Raw genomic sequence first — 24,819 nt, forward strand, 5'->3', positions numbered from 1 at the left:
AGTGCAGCATTTCAATTCAGAGGTACAGTAAGTGATACTCTTCACAGACTGCTGGTAAGAATATTCATAATTATATTTTAAAATAAATTTGTGTCTCAAATCTTTTGACAGGGCATTGTATTCCTTTTGGATGACAAAATAGATAATTAAATTTAGCCATTGTCAGAGGTGGATAGTTATGCACTACATTTACTCTGTTATATTTACATGAGATTTTTGGAGAAAATGTACTTTTTAGAATAGGTTTAATAGTGGGTACTTTCTACTCAAAGTACCCACAGCCCAGTGGTGATGCATTTTCAGACACTTAAACACCCTGTTTCTAGTCTTAGATATTGGGGTATAGAGAGAGTCAGCATAGAAAACCGACTTCTCCGTAGAGAAACTTTTTTGGATTTATTTGGATCTCCAAATGGTCTAAATGAGGATTTAACATCAAAACTTTTCTTTCAGTATTTCACAATTTTGAAGATTAAATTAGGAGATCTGTATCATAAAACTTTAGATATATGTGCATATGTAGAGGGATGTATATTTGCATGTAATATGGGGAGTGAGGTTTATGTGAATGTATAATGTATGTGTAGTCTATGTGCACAGTTTATATGGTTTATTGGTGCGAATTGTGATGCATCTATTTGTTTATGAAACCATTACAAGACTTTGTACCGTCTACAACCACCCTGGGAGTTTTGATTGGGTGGAATCATCAACATCAAATTGCGAGCACCTGTGGGAACCATGGGATGTTTGTTTTAAATTGACATCACAAAGTCTGTTGTATTGTTCTGAGGAAGACTCGTCAAAATGTTAACCGCATAGTTTTAGATTAAAATGTTGGAGCAGTGAGCAAGCATGCAAGTTTTTTTTTTCTATTTTTCATTTTACTTTTTATTCTTACTCAAAAATGTCTGATGAAAAAATAAATGCTTTTACTTTGTTAAAATGGGCAGCATTCCTTCTGTTACATTACTGCTTTTAATTAAATAAGCTTTAAAAATTGCATCATTTATTGAGAGATTTTTGAATGGGACTTTTACGACAGGAACTTTACAGTTGTGCTTTGTCACTCGAGTCCAGTTCATGACTGCAGCAACAAGTGCTCAAAACAAACACTTTCTTTCAGGGGCATAGATTCCAGGGGGGATGGGGATCTATCAATAATCAAAACAAGCAAGTACAACCCCCCATTATTTATACCACGATCAATGGGAATATGTAAATGCTTCAAGCTATAAAAGCGTTCCGCTTCTGAACCGCCCTGTGGTCCGATTTCGGATTCATAGAAATTGCGTAATATGGAATCATCTGCTCACCCGTTTCTTAGATCCACTGATATACAGTAGCGATTTGCTTAGTTTTGTTAAAAAGCTGAATACACGAAGGGGTTTTGAATCAGGAATCAATCACCTCCAAAGTGACATCCGATCAAAATATCATAGGCCTACAACTTGAGAACAAAAGACCACTCGACCAACACACTGTAAAAGGTTTCACTGTTATTTGCATATTGATGTGTATTTTTGTTGATTCAGAGTTTATTTGTATTTTTTTTTCCTTATTTTTTTCTTCTAGCAAATATACAGTGGGATTCACTATAGTGAAAATGCTTCTTCATGAGGCAGTGAAGAATTTTAAACTCTTATAATTTAATGCAAATGTTTTCGTTACCAATTATATTATCAGAAAAAACAATTTGAGTAAAATGTAGTTGTGCAGAAGGTGTTTGTTTCCCCGTCAAAGGAATAGTTCACTCAAAAATGAAAATTTGCTGATAATTTACTCACCCTCAGGCAGGGCTCGAAATTAACTTTTTTACTTGGTATCACTGGTGCTCCCAACATCAAAAATTTAGGAGCACCCACCGAAAATTAAGGAGCACCACAACAACAAATTATATAATACTAAACGTGAACGTGAAAACCGCAAATGAACGAAGGAAACAGAAAAGATTAGTTCACCTTTCAACTCTTTTGGTCTGAGTCGTTCATTCTTTTGTCACGTGACAGCTGTATATGCTATGCATTGCTCACACAGGAAACAGAAATGATTAGTTCACCTCTCGAGTCTTATGGTCCGAGTCATTCGTTCTTTTGTCACATGACAGAAGAACGAATGACTCTGACAAGAAGATTCAATCCAGAGGTGAACAAATCATTTATTTCTCATAATTTGTTCTTGGCTGCATTATACATTTTTCCTTATTGGGACTATAATCAAAGTTTGCGCAAGTAGACGTGTTGGGGGGGCATTTGGCTTTTGAAAATGTAACATATATAATTCTGCTCAAATGAACGACATGTACTAAATTACTTGAAAAAAAGATTCATTCATTTTGCTGAACGAGACTCAAAGATTCAAGTCTGTAAATGATCCGATCTTCCCATCACTAGTTTGTGGGCTATCCATCAAGCAGGATGCAGACATACACTATCACACACTCCTTGACAGACAGGTCAGTGTCTCCATTAGTGATGAATGAGATGTACTGAGCTGACGATAGTTTAACTGCGGTGTTCTCGCAGATGGTATCTGCCATCACGCCGATGATGTTGGCGCATGACTTGTCATTTGTGTACGTCATGTTGATCTCAACACCGTTCATTTTCATGAGCTGCAACATGGGTTTAAATTTAGTGAAGGCGAGCTCTTCTTTGGCGATGGTTTAGGCAGTGTTAAATTTCATGTTCAGCTCTGCCAATTGAACTGAACTGAGCAGCATCCTGACGATTAAAAGCTTCAACAATCGAACCTGATCCTAAATTCTTTGCCACACACTAGGGCTGCAACTAACGATTATTTTGATAATCGACTAATCTAACAATTACTAGAATGATTATTCGAATATTCGGCGATTATTGCAACAATTAATCATTAGATTTTAACTGATTATTCAGCTTGTGCCCCGAGTTAAAAGGTTGTATTAAACGTGCTTACTAACAATAAAGAGGACAAAATCATCTTTTAAAAATTCCTCTAAATGACATTCACTGAATTAAAAGGAAAAAAAAAAAAAACTTTTTATTATGTTTAATAAAGTACAAATGTCACTACAAAAAATCCTATTGTTATCAAGTGTATTTGTCTTTTTTTCCATTTAAAATAGTCTAAAAAGCCTTTTAATATGATACATTTACTTTAGAAGCAACATATAAGATGTTTAGGCTTGATTTTAGAGAATGTATCTTAAATATAAGTGTATTTTTTCACTTGATTATACTTCTGTGAGTGCAGTACAGACAAAATATACTTATATTCAAGATCTATTCTCTAAAAGCAAGTCTAAACATCTTATATGCTGCTTCTCAGGTGAATATATCTTTTTTTTTAAAGGATTTTTAGATATTTTAAAATATTTGTATTTTTAATATTATATTCAACATTCTCAGATAATGTTACATGCTCCATCTTTTGTCTTCTTCTTCTGTAAACTGTGCTAAATTTGAAAATGTTGTGTTCTTGAACTCTGGTAAGGCACTATATAAATGCAGCATTATTATTATTATTTAACTAAATAAGTGTTTCCTATCATAAAAATCCTGAAAGAATTACGGAAATTTCACTTGTATATTGATTGTATTTAAATGTATTTTAATGTTTGAATTTGTATATTTTATTCACTGCAAAATGTGTGTTTGACATTTCACATTTTGCTTGACACAAATTCAGCTTCATCTTGTTGTTGTTGTGACATAACCCAACTTTAAAGTTCCCCCATCTCTGAAGTCCCAATTTAACCCCTGGTTCTTATGATCTCAGTAATTAAGTTTACATTTAAAACATTTTTGTGGTGCGTGACTACTGGAGCGCATCTCTGCGCATGCACACTGCACATCAGCTTTGCGTTTGACAGATGCAGCATGTTTTTCTCATAGACAACAGAGATAAACTTAAATCAGCCTAAAATGCTTCCAAAAACAGAGATAAGGTGCAGTTTACCCTTACTATACAGAATTAGTTATCTAAATTCTTTGTACACTGAAAATACTGTAATTAAACTGAACTAAGAATCCATACAGAACTTTAAAATACTATGAAATAGCGAAGGAAGCCATTAATAAAGCATGATCTTGCTTTGTTTTATTCAGCGTTATATATGATTGGTCCTGTGGAATATTGTTCAAGTTAATAATTACTAGAAACTGGTTTTCAAACTCCTTTAATTGACAGATCCAACAAGCGTTGGTAATGTGATGTTGTTCAACCATAAATTAATATTCTGTCATCATTTCCCCACCCTCATGTTGTTCCAAACCCGTGTGACTTTCTGTATTTTGTGGAACCCAAAAGATATTAGACAGAATGTTAGAGATTGACAGTCTCAGTCACCATTCACTTTCAAAATATGGAGGAAAAAAAACATGCAGTGAAAGTAAATGGTGACTGAGTAAAACATTCTGTCTGACATCTCCTTAACTGTGTTGCATTGATGTAATAAAGTCATACAGGTTTGGAACAACATGAGGGTGAACGATGAAAGAATTTACAATAATACAAATAATAATAATAATAATTATGAAATTATTGTCATTATTATTATTATTATTATTATTATTATTATTATGTAATACATGTTAAATGTGGATTATGTAATGGAATATTGTAGAGTGAATGTCCATTATGTTACATATGAAAGCAACTAGTTACTCGCTACTTGAGTACTCTTTAAATTGGATATTTTTTTACTCAAGTAATTAGTAACATCATTACTTTTACTTGAGTAATTCATTTTTTCAAGTAATTGTACTTTTACTTGAGTACAGTTTTTGGCTACTCTACCCACCTCTGGCCGTTGTTTATATACATTACAGTTGTTGTATACAATTAAGAGAGAGCTTTACAAAAACACATTCTTTCCTATGAACATATATTGAAGAAAGTAATTAACTATTTTATGTTAAGCAGATATTTGAAGAGATTTTGAGGTCTTCTCTGAGATTGATACATTGATTCATTCAAGGTAAGTTTAATTTGTTAATGCATAATCAGTCTACATGATGGTAAAAATACTTAAGCTGTACATTTTCAAAAGTCTTACTTCAAAACACCAAACTGATCACAATGCTAACACAGACATGTGTCTTTCATTCAAAGCCTGCTATAATGTGTCACTTTTATATGTAACATGTAATTTAGTTGCTACTTCTTTAAAAAAAAGTAACTAATTACACCATATTACTTTCAGTGCTGGTCTTCCTTGTATGCAAACTACACAAGTTGCTGTCTGAGATGTTATAGGTAGCCTAGTACTGGTATTTGCCATGCAAACATAGCAGTAACAATTTTATATAATATGCAAGTATGAGGGTTGATTAGATTATCATAATTGTATGAAAGGTTTGTATGTTCCGCATATTTATTTATTTTTTCCAGAATTTTTCAGCGGTAGAGGGGTTTTTTAAATAGAGGGGGATGAGCCTAGTCAAGTTTAGAGTTAACCTCCTGAGACCTGAGCTTGACTGCTGTGTGCATTTTCCATTTCTCTTTATTATTTTTTAACTAGGAGCCCCTAATAAACATGCAATAAAAAAAATAAATAAATAAATAAATGATAATAATAATAATAATAATAATAATAATAAATAATAAATGAAGACAAATAATTTTCCCAAAAAATTATGCCCTCATATGGGTACAGGGCCTAAGTTGTGGGGTTTAAAATAATACCAAGCTACTTAAATCAGCTTGTCAATGGGTATTGCACAAAAAAAAAAAAAAAAAAAAAAAAAAAAAGACTGTACAAGTAAAAGTCAAGTAAAGTTATTTATATTTGTATAGTGCTTCTCACAACAGATGTCGGTTTAAAGCAGTTTAACAGGAAATTATGCTGTAACAGGAAACAAATGTGTAATGTCTTAGTCATCATTGTGCAATTTGATAAAAATGTGATTGTAGATTGTACCTTAATACTTATATAATATTTGTATTTAGACCCCCAGTGAGCAAGCCAAAGGTGACAGTGGCAAGGAACAAAAAACTCCATAAGATGTTGGTTTATGAAAAATAAAAATAAAAAAAAAGACCATGGGAAAATATGATTTGACTTGATTTGACTTTTACGTTACAATGTTTTTTTCTACTTTGGCAACAAAACCTCAATGTTCTCTCTTTGCACTGTAAAAAAAACAAATTCAAGTGATAGCCAGTGCTGAAGCATTTTACCAGTCAAGATTAGCATAATAAATTCTGATTTAAAGTAATGGTCAGACATCGTCCAATCACTGCCAACCATGTAAAAATAAAATTTAGCATAATAAATTCTGAATCTAAGTATTGAGTATCGTTGTCCCAAGACTGCCAACCATGTTAATTGGTGCAAACATCATCTGCAGCCTGAAAATGAACTATTGACCAGATATTAAAAGTGAAGTCACTTGGCTGCATAGGAAATCTAAAGGATGATCCCTTGCTCCCTAATTATTGAATGATTTAACCTCCAGTGTGCTGTCTGTCTGCACTGGTCTCAAAATAGCCAACATGATCACAGGGCAAGTCGGTATGTTGTTTTCAATAGTTCAGGTACTCTAGGATTGGTGACATTATGCCGACTCACAGACCACCATCATCTCCCATCAGATATGTTTACGTCGGCTCAAGTTTGATTGCTTACCCCAGTGGTGCACCTGGAAGTGTGTTGCGTTCTGAAACACATCGTGTAAGCAGCGGGGGAGACTAGGGTTCAAATGCCATTGAGATGAGGGAGTAACCGCAATTGCATAATCAGTGACGAGTGCGATTCAGATGTTGCATTTTCACCTCTAACATTAAATTTTTACTCCACTAATGGTTAGGGTTAGGCATAGGTTTGGATTGGGTGCCAGAATTTATAAATAATCGATTACTCTCACTTGGTCAAAGGTGTGCCTAAGGGTTTCGTCACTCGATGAGGAGTGGTTCAGCTCTATAAGGAAATCCCACTCCGGGAACTCCCTAAGGGCAGGAATGCTGGAGGATTCCCAACTTGCATCATTCTGACGCTGAGCAGATGTGGATGGCCCCTGCTCCGCCTCCCCAGCCATCGCGTCACACATCACACACCGAGATTTTGGTTTGCAGGACCCATCCACACACAGCGCTTTTAATAATCTTTTAAACCCCAGCCAATATGTCACCAGAATTGGTGGATGGGTGAGGGAGGAATTAATCGTGGCCTCCACTCTATGCTTTACCCCCCGAAATTGAATGACGGTAGTTACTACCGAATATTTGTGAATATCTCCATGCACACACCTCACCATTACCTTGTGGTTTGTACCCAAAGCCCCGTCATGAACCAAACCGTGGTGAATCGAGGTTTGATTGCAAACAGAATCCACCAGGGTTTGGTATGTACGGCCCTTAATTTTTACCGGTATCCTGTACATCCCTGCTCGATCGGGGGCAGTCTGTGGCGTGTCAGGGACCCTAATCCATGTCTCCACCTCCATTACTGGACTGCGGTCTTAGACGCATCTCGGCCCCCTGCCACTCTGACAGACTGGCCCAGGCTTCCTGGCTGCACTTGTGGCAGTGGAGACATCAACCTGGGAAGGATGACGGAGAGGGGTAGTGGGCCGGCGCATAGTGCAGCCCGCGAAGGCGGGGCATCGGTTTGGGTGGAAGCACTCCTCATTTATAGTAAGGGGGTATAGGGCAAGAGGGAGGAGAGGGAGGGACAAGAGGAAGAGGAGAAGCAAGAGGGTGAGAGAGAGAGAGATCTGGACTGCTGCTCACCAGCTTCTGGGTAGGCTGCAATGTGGGCTTCGGCAAAGTCATTTACTTTTCACACACAGCTTCAATTATCACAGTCCGCATAAACTCAGTACAATAATACAGCTTTTAAGCGTGGAGCTTCTGGGTGTGTGACTCATACTCTCTCCCCCGGTCCGTCGCTCAGGTGGCCGTTTAAAGCCCATCTCCATCGTCACTGAAAAGAGAGACAGGTGTTTAATATCAGTAATCACCAGGTGATGGCTCTTACCGCTTCCTCTCTCCCCAGTGACAGACACATGACCATGTCCCGCTCAACAGTAATGTTGTGACATTAACAATTTTATCCAGCAGGTAGCGGCAAAAGACTCACATTTTTTTATGTAATATGAGTCAGGTGTTTAGTGAGTCAACGTCAATAAGTGTTCCCTTATGATTCAGTACACATGACATTGCGTTGATTAATGCATATGGGGAGTGCCTTCTTACACGACCTAGTTGAAACCTCTCTACGATAATGGCAGTATTCTTATATTGGCTATGGAGTTTGAGCCCCACCTGTTTTGGCGCAAAGCTGTCTGCTATTAAAGCAGTTGCGCAAACACCATTTTCTCAGAATTTCGTCCTTCAAGACAGCAATTCATCTCTTGTCTAGAAGCCTTCCACCCTTTGCCGTTGACTAGACGAGTCAGTGAGAGGAATTCTCAAGGCAACGCCGTGACTCTCCGCTCCCCTGCAGTGCTCCCATGAACATCACTACGCCTCACCGCTTGACGTGTCACTGGTGAATGGGCCTCAGCATCCTGATTCCCCGCAGTGCTTCGGCAGGGGTTGTGTATCCTTGCAAGCAATTGTATATTGTGTTACATATATATATATTCGAGGTCGAACAGGATGAATTTGAGGTGGATCTTGTGCCAGCACACACCCTGCAAGCCCCTCATTCTCTACGTGACGCGTATTTGCCGATATGTTATGTGAAAGACGAGCTCCGGCTCGAAACAGCCTGTGGCCCGTCAGGAGCGCTTTCGCTCTACAGCAAAAGCATGTGGCCTCAACTCTGAAAGAGCGTGTGGCCTCATGTCATTCAGCGGTTCTGATGCTGGAGATGATAATGACGATCCCATGTCTCTCGCTGCATCAGGTGAGTGATCAGTGGATGACGCTGCCGCCCCTTCCCCCAGCGAGGGCGAGGAGCATGCATGCACCACTGACAGGGAGATGCTCCATGTCCTTACAAGGGCAGTCGAAGAGCTCAACCTCAAATGGTCTCCCCCAAAAGAACCTGAACATTCTTGCCTCAATGATTGGTTCCTGCAGTCCGGACGCCGTCAAGAGGCCGCATTCTACAAATCTGCCCCATTCTTCTCCGAAGTTTATAATGAACTGTCTAAGCCCTGGTGCACTCAGTGATGCCATCCTCTCTAATTTGGATCACAGGGAAGAGAATAGTTATGCCCAACTACCCCCTGTGGAGGAGACGATAGTGCCACACCTCTGCCCAGAGAGTAACAGGGTGTGGGGCCCCATTCATCCTTCCAAGCTGTGTTGAAAAACATCCGCACTGGCTGGAAAAGCATACTCAGTGGCAGGACAAGCTGGATCAGAGACATTCAAAAAGCTTTGCACCACTACAGACTTAACGCTGCGTATTACATTGCAACTCAACAGCAATCACAGACTATGAAACACTTTATGCCAACACGAGTACATCACAGCTGGTTCGCCCTCGCTCTGTTTGGAGCAAGCACCCCACTAAAAGCCCCATACTTTCTGCCTCAAAGCCACCACCTGCTGCTGCCGAGCCACCGGTGAGGAGCCGTATCAGTGCACGCCCCACGCCGATGGGAGACCCCCCCCCCATGAAGCAAAAGCACTCCTGACAGGCATAACCCTTTGAAGCGGAATGCAGAGCCCGCGGTTCCCTCCGGGTCAGCTCCGAAGAAGGCTCGATTGGAGACACAAAACACTGTTCCCCATCTCCCCACTGCTGTTTGTCGGGAAAGGAATATTGCTGTTCACAGTATTGTTCAAAATGTTGTTTCTGTGTCTTGCACTCAAATAAATGCAATAAAAAATGCAATAAATGCAAAAAAGAATACATCATTTGCTGCAAATGCACGAGATGCTCACACATTCTCAATAAAGAGCACTTTTCCTCTTCAAAGCCCACACATTATGCACAACCACTTCCCTATGGTGAGTGACACATTATATCACAAGGTGAGCAAACCAAATTGCCCACTGTCACGTTACGCGGACGCGTGGCGTGCCATAACGGGTATTTCAGAATGGGTGCAAAAAGTGATCAAACATGGTTATATGATCCAATTTGCATGCCGGCCACCCCGTTTTTAACAGCGTTCTGTCTTCCATGTTTTCGTCCAAAGACGCGCCAGTGTTACGAGCCGAAATACACAATCTCCTCTTGAAAAGCGCAGTAGAGGTTGTTCCAAATTGCCAAACCCAAAAAGGGTTTTACAGCCATTATTTTCTTGTCCCAAAGAAAGACAGCAGGCTTCGGGCCAATCCTGGATCTGAGACATTTGAATCGCACACTCATATATCGCCCTTTCAAAATGATTACTCAGAAACAGATCTTATCGCAAGTATGCCCACACCATTGGTTTGCATCGATAAATCTGAAGTATGCGTACTTTCATATCCAAATTGTACAATATCACAGGATGTTTTTGAGATTCGTGTTCGAGGGAACAGTGTATCAATTCAAAGTTCTGCCCTTCAGACTGTCTCTGGCTCCTCGCACGTTCACAAAGTGCATCAATATGGTTCTCGCCCTTCTGAAACTGAGTGGAGAGCGCATCTTGAACTACCTCGAAGATTGGCTGTTACTGGCACAATCAGAGGCTCTATTATGCCAGCACAGAGACTTACTTACTTCAACATCTAAACAGCTCAATGTGAACTGGGCAAAGAGCACGCTCTTCCCCAGCCAACAAATCTCCTTTTTGGGAGTCCGCCTTGACTCCGTGAGCGGGCGCATGCACCTCATGAGCGAGTGCATTCAGGCCATTCTACAGTGTCTGTCTCAGTTCTAACTGGGGAGCACACTTCCACTGAAGCTGTTTCAAAAAGCATTGGGTTTTAGCTGGCATCCTCCATCATTCCATTAGGTCTCTTATACATGAGACATCTTCAGTGCTGGCTCAAGCACCGTGTGCCACGACATGCTTGGTGCCATGGGCACATGCGCATCAATATATCCCACCATCGTATAGCTGCTTTAGCACCTTGGACAGCTCCTGCCTTTTATCAACCAGGTGTTGCGCTAGGGCAGACTGTCCGGCGGAAAGTGGTGACTATGGATGCTTCCAACACAGGTTGGGGGGCCGACTTTTGGCACCTGGACTGGTGCAAAGAAAGCATGGCACATCAACCACCTAGAGCTATCAGCTGTATTCCTAGCCTTACAGGCTTTTCAGTCAGAAATAGTGAATTGTCATGTCCTGGTTCGACAGTTGTGGCATATATAAACCACCAAGGTGGAATTCATTCACTGCCACTGTTGAGACTGACGCGTCACCTCCTCCTATGGAGCGAGCATCATATCCTCTCCCTGAGAGCGCCATAAGTCACAAGCACTTACATTATAAATAAACTACCTTCCCGACTGGGTTCGTGAAGGAGTTAATTCATATTAAATGACTATAGTTCATATATTCATACTGTGTGCTCCCCGTTCATATATTCAAGTGATGCGCTCCTTGTTTCTCAGTCAGAAATTCTGAGAAAATGGTGTTTGAGCACCTGCTTTTATAGTGGGGCTCGAAAAAACACCCTGCGATTTGCCTGCAGCTGAATCAGCAGTGCTGATGTAGGGCCATATAGCACAATAGCGAGTGTGATTTTGCTTATATATATATATATATATATATGTATGTATATATATCAGAAAAAGAGAAAAGTAGCTCCACAGGCATGTACATTTTGCAGAGGGACAAAAATAATGTGAACAGATTCTCCATATTTTTTTTTCCAAGAGCATAATATAGGATTTCGGGCTCGCTATTATCACCAGTTCTGTTATATTTTGCCAGATATTGCAATCAATTTCTTCTAATAATCCCAGATGCAGTATATGATCATGTTTAAAATGTCCCGCATAATTAATGCACTGCAATAAATGTTCAGATAGGTCAGTTATGTGGCGACTGTGTAAATGCAGAAGACACACCCATCTCTATGATGTCTGTAGACTTCAAGTCACATCACGCAAATCAACGGTAAATTTACTGACATCTGCAATAATAACATACAGACATATGTATGTCCGGTAAAATTATCCCATCCGAAAAGGGCTTTCCTTCCCCCTTAAAATCACTATGATAACAATAGTTTTTCCACAAAATGCCATATTTACTATACTAATATTTATCATCTGAATAGTCACATCCTCTTACCCCACTTAAAATAAATATTAGGTCTCTTATCTTTACTCCCCCTGCTGGTGACTTTTGTAAGTATCGATGAGAAGGGTTCTGTAAATTAAAAATTGGCGTTTTTTAGATTTTAATTTTTCTTCTCTTCAATTTTAGTTTTGAGGAGGGAGAATGAGAAACAAAAAATAAAAGGCTAGCGTCAGTCGCTAGTGCACTTCTTGAGGTCAGGAGAGTGAGGTTTATACACATTGCACAGCTATCTTTCAGCTGGCCACCGTTACACATGCCATATGTATTAGATAAATGTAATAAAAAAGTTACATCACTTTGTATAAAAGTTAAAATTAGTTAACACAAGTTTATTTTTGACATTTAATAATATATTAACTTAACGTTCATCCAGGTTGAGGCAATTATGTCGGCAGCAGGCTCTATCAGCAATCTATGACTTGCAGATATTAACATTGCACTAAGAGATACGGTGACTAGATGTCCCAATAACAGGGACAGTCCTGATTTTACACGCCATGTCCCACGTCCTGATGGACTTACTATCGGGACGCCATGTGTCCGAATCTTAGCTATTAGAATTTGATGTCCACTCCAATCCATGTTCATGATGCCTAAACCTTAATTTAGCATTCACTTTGATCCAAAACAACATGACTTTTTTTAATTACATTTATCAATATGACACGAATACACAGGTAGGCCTACTACAAAATCATACAGTGTTATTAAAAATAATATATACTAAACCAACTCCCAGTCAGCATATGGCCAAGTGATGTGGCTTGCGTTCTCTCACGCATCGTTCATTATGACTCTAAGACATTACAGATATTGCAGTTTTATTTTATTTTAAAGCATGATTTTCTGTAAAGCTGCTTTGAAATGATGTGTGTTTTGAAAAGCGCTATACAAATAAAAATGACTTGACTTGAACTAAACTTGCAGAACCAAGATGGCTGAAAAGGTGCTCAGGTACTGTTGCGCTCTGTTGGATAAAAGGTCTAGGCTAGGACAAAAAAAATAAATAAAAGAAAAACAGACTATGACATGCACTTTATACAGTATATACAGTACATATGGAAAAGCTGATGTAGGCTCTGTTAAATTTTATATATATATATGTATGGTATGTATGTGATGTAGCTATGGTATGTTTCGGATGACCAACATCCCAGTGAACACATTTACTGTTCAGGCAGACCTTTTTTATTATTATTTTTTCATCTGCTAGGAGCGCGTCACGTGGGGATTTATTGTTTCAATGTTGCAAAGCTACACCAAGCTGTGGGCATTGCCACTTTTACTTAAACAGTTATAACTCTTGTATGGAATGAGATATTTTCACAAAATTTTAGACACTTGTGTATGGGGTCATTCGGAGGACCCATGAATAAATTGCATACCTTTGCCTCTTGGTTGCGCTATAACAGTCAGGAATGTAAAAAATACCATATCTGTGTGATACCTGATTTTTCTCAAAATTAAGGCATTTTAACTATCTAATTAATGCTTAATATCTTTTGCATGTGAACTTAAAGGACCTTAAATGTTTGAACCCTGTTAATCGCTGCTTTATTATAATTTTTCTGCCCTAAAACTGATCGTGCAGACCAAACCGTAAGGCCTAGAGACTTGAAACTTGGGGAAAGGTAGTACTCCTCCAGTCTACAACGGCGCAAAGTCTCACCCCAATCGACCTCACGGTGGCGCTACAGTGATCAAAACAAAAAAGTCACATTTTGGGCCATAAATCTTGGGCCGTAAGGGCTAGAGACAAAATTCTGTCAGATTGTCAGATTTTTGCTCCACCCCTTCGTTTTCCCGCTATTTTGGATTGTTTGAAAAAAATTCAAAATGAACTTGTCCTAGGCCGTTCGTCCAATCAGATCCAAATCAGTGCAGAAAGACTCAGCAGAATCCGATTATGAAAAGTTGTTTAAGGATTTTTGACATTTTGATTCATTGTTAAACTTCAATGCCAAAATGTACTAGTGGGCGGGGCCACTTTTACTTAAATGGTTATAACTCTTGGATAATGAGATATTATCACCAAATTTGGTACACTTATGGAAGAAAAAATTGCACATCTCTGCCTCTTGGGGGCGCTATAATAATTAAAAAAATAACAATAACTATGGAACCGTTGGTCCGATTGACTTGAAATTTTGCATGCAGTGTCTTTGTACTAGGTGCCATCAAGGTCTATGAAGACACATATATTTAAAAACATGGCCGGCATCGACCAATCAGCTTTCAGCAGCTTTTATATAGGGTTAAAAAGGCCGAACAAAACTAAACTTGGTAGGCCTAGTTGTCTCTTGGCCAAAGAGGTCTGTGCAAAATTTGAACACAATTGGCCATCAGGAGGTTCTATCGTGTTTTACATGCGTGTAAATCATTGTATATACCGCTGTGTTTCACTTAGATACACGTTGTTCATGCCATATTTTAAATCTCCTCATTCTGAACAAGTTTGCCTTAAGTACCATTGGGGTGAAACAAAACGTTCAATAAATACTTGAGATTATTTTAAAAGATTACTTTTTCAAACTAATTATAGGCCGTCGCCCCATTGAAAACAATAGAGTGGTGGTGGTGTAGTGGGCTAAAGCACATAACTGGTAATCACTGGTTCAATCCCTGCAGCCACCACCATTGTATCCTTGAGCAAGCACTTAACTCCAGGTTATAGGTATTGTCCCTGTAATAAGTGCACTGTCAGTTGCTTTGGATAGAAAAGTGTCAGATAGAGTAAATCAGAGTACTCTCTGTTTTTATAAAGTGTCCCATTACTGTTTTACTGAGTGACAAACCACTCACAGTTTTCAGTAATTGAGCATTTGGAATTAATTTTGAAATAATCGCGCAAGTGGGCAGAAAACCAGTCCTTAGGAAAGGACAAGATATTCTCCACGCAGCCAATAAGATGAGAAGCAATGGTACCTACCCTTTCCACTTCGACTGAATTGCCCTTGTGTTTTCAAACTTGTTATTTTGTCTTTGGATTTTTCTGTTGTGTTTTTAGATTTGTTGTTTTTGTTTTTTGCACTTCCCGGACACTATAGGAGACAGATGATGGAACACACGTAATCTGGCGTGTGCTTCACTTGTGATTTTTGGAGTGTGTTGCATCATCTTATTTTAAATGACTGTACATTAAAAAAAAATTAAATAACAAATAAATACAATAAAAATTATAATAATAATAATAATAATAATAATAATAATTACTATTATTATTATTATTAATTAATCACAAAGAAAAACATCATATAATGTGTAGTTATAGTGCATTCAATATAGCAAAGGGTGAATATAATTGACAAATTACTTTTTGTTTTTATTATAATTTTTATATTGTCCCAACTTTTTCAGAATTGTGGTTGTATTTCGAGTTGGTAAACACACCGATTCGATTTTAATTGTGTTAATATTATTAGGGACTTCATATTGAAATCATATTTTGATTATTTTGAAATATTGTCATTTGAACTATGATATTATAAACATTTAACATCACACATTGCATTGTTTAGATATCAAGGCTAAAAGAAAGTCATAAAATCACATTAAAACAGCAGCTGCATGTTCAACAGGATTTGCAAAAAAAAAAAATTTGAAATTGAAATTGAAATTGAAATTGATCCATTTTGTCTCTAAATTAAGTAATGTTTTGCATGTGCTCGCTATAAAAATAGTTATTATTTAACAGTGTTCAGACTTTTTTTTTACAAGAACCAAAACCAAAATGTGACGAGAGTGAAAAAGAACCAATTTTTCTTTTCATTTACATTTAAATGTTTTATTATTATTATTATTATTATTATTATTATTACTACTATTTATTTATTTATTTGAATTAACTTTTAATAACATTAAAATCTGGTGGACTTTGATCCGGTTCCGAGTCGGGAGCTCAATGGGGGAGGAGCGAGGAAACGAGGATGCAAAATTTAAGAAATTAGAAGCACACCTTCTGTTTGCTGTCTTTGGAAAGCAAGGTTTTTTAAAAAAACAAAAAACAGAGGCTGTGTGGCAAAATGGATGAGGTAGTTTAATTCAGCTGATAAGTCTCGCAGAGGTTTGTAAAACAGTTACATTACAGCACATTTTATCACCAAAAAACACAACAGAATGATCTTCTTTCAGTTTAGTCATTTAAATGATCTTCCAATTAAATAACAAACAATACAAGATGCATGTTTCAAATTACCCTTAGAAGTGCGGACTGGAAAATGGTACAACAGTGCAATATACAGTACTGTACAGTCATCACACTATGCTATATTGCCTAGACAAATATACAAACAATTTATAATACCTATGACACTGCCATGAGTTTCTCTGTCAATTCTGAGAGTAGAACAGTCAATACACTAATGATACTATAAGAATTGGACAGTAAGTGTATAATAAAATACACTATTATATGCTGTAATGTATACTTCTGCACCATAAACATGAATGAAGAGACACTGCCTCCCACTAAAACTTTATCCTCTGGAGTTGCTGTTTGACAAATACTTCAGCAATATGAGCTGTTTACAAACTAATTGATATTGTATTTTATAATATTTGTATTACATTTATTTTATTTTTATTATATTCTAAAGTAATATGTACCAATAATTTCACAAATGAACTCTGAACACAAAGCAAAACAAAAAAGGACCAAAGCATTTTATTCCAATGTTCAGTTTTATACTTTTTATACTATTTTATTTTAAGTTCTGTAATATTAAGTTCTGTTTTTTACGATATGTTTTGTTGTCCTAATAGCATCAAAAATGAGTCATTTGGAAGGAAAGTCTCCTGATGAGCGCAGAGCAGGTGAGAATAACACACACAACCCCCATGATCAGTCATATTACAATGCACTTGTTGTTTATGACTTGAATGACAATGTCTGTCATTAACTGTGATTCAGTATACTGAATTAACTCAAGCTGAAGTATCTTAGCTTTGAAGTCCATATGGACAACTAAAGGGGCTGCTGCGGATATTGCATAAAAACTGCTGGATGGAAACACCAAGATGCAAATAAAAAAAACCTGCTCGCTTGAGGTGGACACATTGTTTTAAGAAGAAACGCACATAAACTATGATGGAAACACATTTACCCAATAAACACCAAGATGCGTATCAAGAAAGTCATGTGACTGAATAATTAGTTCATAACTGGACTAACCAGCAGACCAATCATCCCGTCTGAAATGTCGCTCTGGTCATTCTGAAATAATGGTGTCTAAAAAATGTAAAGCCTGTTTAGAGTTTGCAGAGCAAATAAGTCAGATACAAACTTGAACTGCGGCGAAGAGCAGGTATTGACACTTTTGAAAAATATATTATAGATCCGCATAGCAAAGTCATAAGGATCGGCGCACACACAGCACTCCCAGAACTGTATGAAGCTCTGTCGCTCCCAGACATGAGTTCTTCTAGAGTGTTTTGTACGTGTGCTCTAAACCGCAAATACTTATTTATAAAATAGTCACAGTGGCTACAATTTCCACTGTGAGGATTTTATTGTTTTAAACACATGCTAATGCTAATGATCAAGGTAGTGTGGTTGCAGTACTAACTCTACTTCTTTGTTTCAGCGCTGTTCACAAAACATGGATACACATTACAGAAAAAACTTGGGCAAGGAGTCTCAGATGTAGCATTTCTTGTGAACAACTTAGAGGAAGATTTGTATGTAATCAAAGAGATTAACTGCAGATATGTAAGTATAATCAGGAGTTTACTAACGCCTCAACAGTAGATGCAATTTGCAGTTGTCACTTTGTTTAGTAACATTTTAAGTCCTCATAGGCATAAGTGATGTTTTCCCCTCTAAAGGAAAGTTCTGACACAGTCAAAAAAGAAGTTGATATCATAAAACATCTGAACCATGCATATATTGTTGATTATGAGGATTCATTTGAAGGTATGTTGGATTGTATTTTAGAAAGAGACATGACAATGTTCCTACATAAAAATTTTTACAAAATGAGAGAAAACACAAATACATTCTGTACATAAAGGAGTCAGAGGATAATAAAATTAACATAAAAAAAATGTCTTTAATTACTATGTTATTGTTATCTGACCTGAGCTTTGACTGAAATGCTACAGTGTTCATTATAATTGCAGACAAAGAGTATTTAAATACATTTATTAATGTGATGTATTTTGTTTGATTGGATATTTATTTTATTGTTATTTGTTTAGACAGAGAAGCTGGACTTTTTTATATAGTGATGGAGTACTGTGCAGAAGGTGATCTTAACAAAAGGATGCAAACACAGAGAGGAAATGGGTTCAAAGAAGAACAGGTAATGTATGCAGATATTCATGCAAGTATTTACTGTGTGCAGAAGAATATTCACACATTTCAATGTATATAAAAAGAAGGGAACTACTATATGGTTAAGTTTATGAATAGGTAAGAGTAGAATTGACTTTAAGTAGATATGCTGATTAGAAGATTCCTTAAATAATAAAAAGTTATATTGAGAAGGCTAACATCTAGCTTTTGCATTTCAGCAAAATACCAAATTATTGTACTTTATTCAGGTAGACTAGTAAAAAAAATGTAACAGTAATTGGGAGTGTGTTACCTCATATGATTCACAGATACTGGATATAGTTAACTAAGATCTTGACTTATTTTGTGATGACTGCTTTATTTTTCAGGTTCTCAAACTGAATGATCAGCTTCATCACAATAATCAAAATTATCACTAAAAACTTCAAATGTGACTAATTGCTAAAGTTTACTAACTTTTTATTTTTATTTTTTATGACTACTCCTTAGATGACAGAGGACTATGTAGTGTTTTCCACTGCTGATGGGTTTCAATAATCAAAGTCTATCATCTGTGTGTAGATCCATGACTGGTTTGTGCAGATTTGTTTAGCTCTGAAGTATCTCCATGAGAAGAATATTCTTCACAGAGATATCAAGCCACAGCTAGGCACTGACACAGCTCAATAAGTCACTTGTAAACAGGCCCAGTTTCTGTTTTACGAACTTGTTCTGTTTTTATTCCAGAATGTTTTTCTGACTGAGTATGGTTACATCAATTTAAGATGCTTAATAGCATTGGAAAGGTAAAATAAATAAATAAATAAGTTATTTTGATAAGTGATTTTTGTCAAATGTCAGTTTAGACAATAAATAAATAAATCAATAAATAATACTTTATTTCTTTTTAGAGCCGACCAGTATACAAATTCAGGTGTGGGTGCAGAACTCTATGATAGCCCAGAAGTTTTTAAAGGAAGATACGCTTCTAAAAGGTATGCTTGTTGTAAAGGGTCTGGTAATGTGTATAAAAATGTAAATACTAATATGTTCAGCAATTATAAAATAAAATTACTATTAAGAAATAAAATGTAAAGTTACTATTAACTATTAATCAAAGCTACAAGTTTTATGCTGAAGGTCTTCAGTATAAAGGCTGATTATCAAAGTAGCATACTACTTCTTTTTCATTTCTACTCTTTTGATTACAGTGACATCTGGTCATTGGGATGGTTGCTACATGATCTGTGCATGCTTGATGTCTGGGTAGGATTTTATTTATTTATTTATTTATTTCATTTTTTTTCTCTGTCTCTCTCTCTCAAAGCACTGTATTATGTGATACTGAACGTAACTTTAATAGCAAAAATCTTAATACTGCTTTAATTGCAAAAAGTTTTAGAATACACAAGACCAGAGCACATACTTTTTGAGATCTTAGAAACTGAAAATGTTACACATGAGATGTTATATTTAAATAAATAAATAAATAAAAAATAAAAAAACAGCAAATAATGGAAAATGCTCAGTTATTGCAACTTCTGATTAATTTACTTAAACATTGATACACCGACTACTTTTCTGCTTGACTAGTCGACTGGTAATAATTAGTAGTTGTACAAGCCCCCCTTGACAGCTGAATTGTACTCCTGCTGCAATCATAGGGTGCTTTCACACTCGGTCAGAACCTGAGTTCATCATCTCTCTCCTCCCCCTGCTGATCTCTGTTCACATCATGTTTCTGGGTCCGAACTACGGTCTGATTGTGTCATTAATGTAATTACAAGCAGTAGCCGTTTACCAATGTAACTATGTAATACTCTGGAAAACATCAGCATCATGATGTTATTGAAAAACTTTTTTCTTTGGATTTTCCACCAAATCTTTACATGCACAGAATGACACTTGCATTTCTCTGGAGCAGAAGAAAGTTTGTGTTAGTCGTGGGCTCGTGCATGCAAATACTCTGAAGAATGTGAGCTGCTCTCTGAAGGCAATTTATTTGGCATGCAGGTGTGAGAAATGTATTAAAACATAATAATTGTATTGGGGATCTACAAACACACATAATATACTGTATGTTATCAATAAAGGTTCACTTCCATGATTTCGAGTGTTTGCGTTCATATCAGCAGCGAATCGTAGCAGAGTTCACATGAACCGTACCCCAGACCACCTTTTCAAACAACGTTCACATAACCCAAACAAACCGAACTCGAATGTCAAACAAACCTGAGTGCACATCAAAAGTGTACCATAATCTGTCGACATAGAACCAACACACTGACGAGTGTTGGAACTAATTGAAAAGTTGGTGCAACCCGTAATATACATATCCTTTACATTATATATAAGATTATATGAACAAACTCAGTGGGAAAGATCTAGAGTAACCAGATTTTCCTTTGTCTCCACAGTCAGATATTCTAGAGCGTCGCTTTCTACATGCCATCAGCATGAGAGGAACTCCCCCCGACATATCAGAGAAGTACTCAGAGGAGCTACGGGAACTGATCAAAGAAATGCTCAGCTGCGACCCTAATGAAAGACCTTCGGTCGATGACATTTTAGCAAAACCATTCTTAAACGACTCGGTAAAAAAATATAAAAAAATTCCAGAGGCACTTGAACAGAAGTTCATGAAGTCCATCAGGGCCTTTGATCAGGCCTACAACAAGCACTATATTGAGCTGGAGATCTTAGTCAGTGAATGGGCAAAAGCAACAGATTCACTAGAGGATATTCATTATAAAGCCACTGCAGGCAGTCTGTCAGGTGGAGTGATTGGAGCCGCTGGTGGCATCACTGCAGTGGTTGGTGCAATTTTGGCACCGTTCACTCTTGGTGCCTCTTTGATTGTAACAGGTGTGGGTGTTGGTGTAGGAGTTGCTGGTGGTTTAACAGGTGCTGCCTCCAACATTACCAATACAGTAAAACAAAAATCACTCCGTGAGAGCCTTGAAAAAATTGAACAGACTTATAAGAATGCGAGTGCACCTATTCTAAATTCACTGAAAACACTGAAACAATTGATGAAAAAAATAGCTAAGTTCTGTGTTTTTGTCAGCGCATCAACACTGGATAATGCACAGATGGCATGGAGAGTAGGCAGAAGTACAGTATCATGTGTAACAGAAATCATGCATATATGCCTGTTGGCAAATATCGGCCGAATTGGTGCACAAGCTGCCAAAATAGGACGAGCCGCAGCAGCAGCTTCAGGTGTGTTAAGTGGTATCTTAATCATAGCTGACGTTGCCTTCATAGTAAAAGATTCAATGGAGATTCATGAGATGAGAAACACGAAAACAACAAATGATCCTGAACAGTTCAAATCCAGTGTACTCAGGTCTATTGCACAGATGAGAAAAACACATCAAGAGCTCTGCAATGTCTTGGACGAGATTAAAAACACAAGAGAGGAACTAAAAGAGTATATAGAAAAAGCTGGCACAAACACATGGACACATGATTCTGCCGATACTTAGAACATGTGAATTTGAGGCTGTAGTAGGGGATGGGTGGCATTTCCTTTTTACATATATACATAAGGACTCATTGTAGCGACATGTCATGCCATTCTCTACTCAGTTCAGGTGATTATGTCACAGGATCAACAGTCTTCGGATGTCATCACATATTTAACCGCAATATTTTTAATTATACTTATACAGTTAATATATTAGTTTAGTCACATTTAAACTATCAAAACTATATTTTAGATATTCTAACCCAACCCCAACCGGAAACATAACCACTTTTCAACAAACAAAGAACATGCAAAAGGGAAATAAATGTACAGTCGCAGTAACTGATTCAAGATATTGCCAAACAAGCACTTCAGAAGTATTTCAAACAACTTGTGTTGCATTTAAGGTATTATACAGAGTAAAAATAAAGGTTTTAATCCCTGAAAATCTTCCTCTCTGTCAAGGCTGTCACATCTCATTTAAAAATATACATCCAATCGGTCACATGGCCTAGTTTTTGACTGTCAACATTTCTATAAACAGAGCAAGACTGTAAATTATTCCTTGAATACGCATCTTAAAAGTTAATTCTGATTGTACAACTGTACAATTTGTAGCTAAAACTTGTTCAAAAGTATACAGTAGCTAATATTAATAAAACAAAATAACATTATGGACTTTGTGCCTTTATTAATCAATTTCAGTGTCTCAAAGGTTCTTGTTTCATCTCATCACTTGTCAGTTAATACCCAATGCTATTGTGGCAAAAACATTGATTTAATGAAAGAGAAACTAAACAAACTGAAAATGAAACAATTCTTGTCATTTTTGTAATTCAATTTACACACAGAACACCCTTGATAATTGATAATAGATGAAGACGATAATAGATGAAGTCTTTGTCACAAGAGAATTTTTACTTGTATTATATATATATATATATTATAAATATTTTTATGCAAAGTTATTTATTATTAACCAAGTTTTCAAAGCGGAGGACTTTGTACAGGTCATATCAAACAACATAAAATAAGTTATCATATGTTATAACAAACATGGTTAACCAAAACAAAAATAAATAGCTGTTTTTCCACCATCCACGAACGTTTCTCATCACTAACCGTTCCATGTCATGCTCAGAACCGTTCAGCACAATGGTGGAAAAGCTGCTTATGAGAGTTTCAAAAGAAAAGAAAAACATGTCTCCACAGCTTGCTGCATCCAAAGCGCCCCAACAACAATGGAATATCTTAAATATTTCATGAAATTATCCTCAAGCAATGAGTCATCATATTCCAGTGCACAGTTTAGGGAAGTGCTGAAACTAGGATTGGCCAGGAACTTCCTATCTTATGCACAGATTGTGCTTTAAGAGGGAATAAACAAGAATCAGAAAGTGTGAACACTGAGTCAGAGCAGGTGTGTGTAACATTACCTGAGATTCAACAATTAAGAGAAAGAGTTAAAGTCAGAGACCATGATATTTGTTAAAAACATAAAAAACACTGTAGATCAACTTAAAAAGAGTCTGGGTGAGTTAAGAAACATAATAAACACAAACTCTAAGATTTGTGAGTAGTTGCAGTAGTGTATGTTCCATCATCTAAGATATATGTTATTATTAATTAGTATAGTGGTGGTGGTATGACTTAGGAAATGTACCTGTATATCTTGGGTTTTCATGAAATGCTTCTAAACTAATACTGTCTGTTAGGTATCACTAGGTAAACCTTGAACCATCCATGCTCGTAAACAGTTGATTAGTTACAACAAGAATTATCTTGTCTTTGTATTTTTGTAAGTTATTTTTTTTAAACCGATGTTTGTAAATAACAACACAGTTTGACAACACACAGTATGCAAATAAACAATCCAATCAGTGTTTGCATTTCATTCTTGGTGAGACTTGTGGTTTAAGCTGATCTTTGATGAACTGTCTGCAACAGATCTTTGTGTGAGGAGAAATGATGACATTGAGTACTGTATGTCAGCTATCGCTTTTTCATATTTGGACACTTGCTGTGAATCTGTGGAAACTTACAATAAAGGGGGAATTCACTAGGAATGACTGCACCTGATGATTACATTAATTTGCACGCTGGAGGCCTTTACAAGAAAATGCACCTAAATAATAGCTGAAAGACAGCAAGAGTTAAACAACACCAGATAACATTACCTTTTTGACATATTTAAATCACCAGAACTTCTACACTGAGAAAAGCATGTTTAAATTTGCAATATGAACACATGAATGAGATCAACAAATGTAACAGCGAATATAACACAGTGCTTTTCACTGACAAGGCTGCTGTGACCCCCGCTGTCATGAAATACTGATGAGAACTCTACAGAACCATATCTGCAGACAGCTTTGTGAGATTCAGTTTATACTGTGCTTAACCCTCATGACTTTTTTTACTTATGATTCTTTTTTTTTTTTTTTTTTTTTTAATCCAATTGGAATTAAATTAATTGAATTTGTTCGCATATGGTATCTGAAAACACAAAACAAATTTGGACCATTTTCTTTAATTTTTTAATTTTTATTTATTTCACTTTGTTACACTTGTTGTGCTCCCGGTCAAAATGACCGGCCATTGGAAATTAATTTGTTAGACTACAAAATACAGAAATATTAAGTGTTCATGAGCATCCCATTCCTTTAGAGGAGCACATATGTGGATGTGTATTTGCACACTGTGATGGAGAGCCTGCAAAATGGTCTCAATCATGTGACTTGAATGTGTTCAGTGGACTTAATTATTATCTTCCTCAACTTTCCAGTATGTACTGGGGTTTTAAGTTAAACAAACTGGTATGCTCCAATTGGTTAAGGCGAGAACATTTTTTTATTTAACCTTTGATGCACAACATCGGTCTAAAGTGACCTGACTGAGTTTTTATTTTCTATATCTTTGCAAGAAATTAATTTCATCATTCAGTATTCCAGGTATTCCTC

At 36.9% G+C, this 24,819-nt stretch overlaps 1 protein-coding gene across 3 annotated transcripts; it reads left to right on the forward strand.

Moving 5' to 3' along the window:
- Nucleotides 1–23,753, forward strand: LOC127447746 (uncharacterized). Of its 3 annotated transcripts, none has more exons than XM_051709785.1 (11): nucleotides 1–54; nucleotides 4,906–4,960; nucleotides 16,881–16,931; nucleotides 17,702–17,826; nucleotides 17,943–18,030; nucleotides 18,315–18,418; nucleotides 18,973–19,053; nucleotides 19,135–19,196; nucleotides 19,302–19,385; nucleotides 19,602–19,656; nucleotides 20,808–23,753. In XM_051709785.1, the coding sequence occupies exons 3-11, from the start codon at nucleotides 16,889–16,891 to the stop codon at nucleotides 21,876–21,878; spliced, it is 1,713 nt and encodes a 570-aa protein (XP_051565745.1). In that variant the 5' UTR covers nucleotides 1–54; nucleotides 4,906–4,960; nucleotides 16,881–16,888; the 3' UTR covers nucleotides 21,879–23,753. The 3 variants fall into 3 exon arrangements, with proteins under 3 accessions (XP_051565745.1, XP_051565762.1, XP_051565754.1); XM_051709794.1 differs by having other exon boundaries at nucleotides 30–54; nucleotides 4,903–4,960; XM_051709802.1 differs by lacking the exon at nucleotides 18,973–19,053 and having other exon boundaries at nucleotides 2–54; nucleotides 19,138–19,196.
- The last annotated feature ends 1,066 nt before the right edge of the window (nucleotides 23,754–24,819 follow it).

This window comes from Myxocyprinus asiaticus, chromosome 1, assembly GCF_019703515.2.
Source record: "Myxocyprinus asiaticus isolate MX2 ecotype Aquarium Trade chromosome 1, UBuf_Myxa_2, whole genome shotgun sequence".
In the NCBI taxonomy this organism is placed as follows: domain Eukaryota; kingdom Metazoa; phylum Chordata; class Actinopteri; order Cypriniformes; family Catostomidae; genus Myxocyprinus; species Myxocyprinus asiaticus.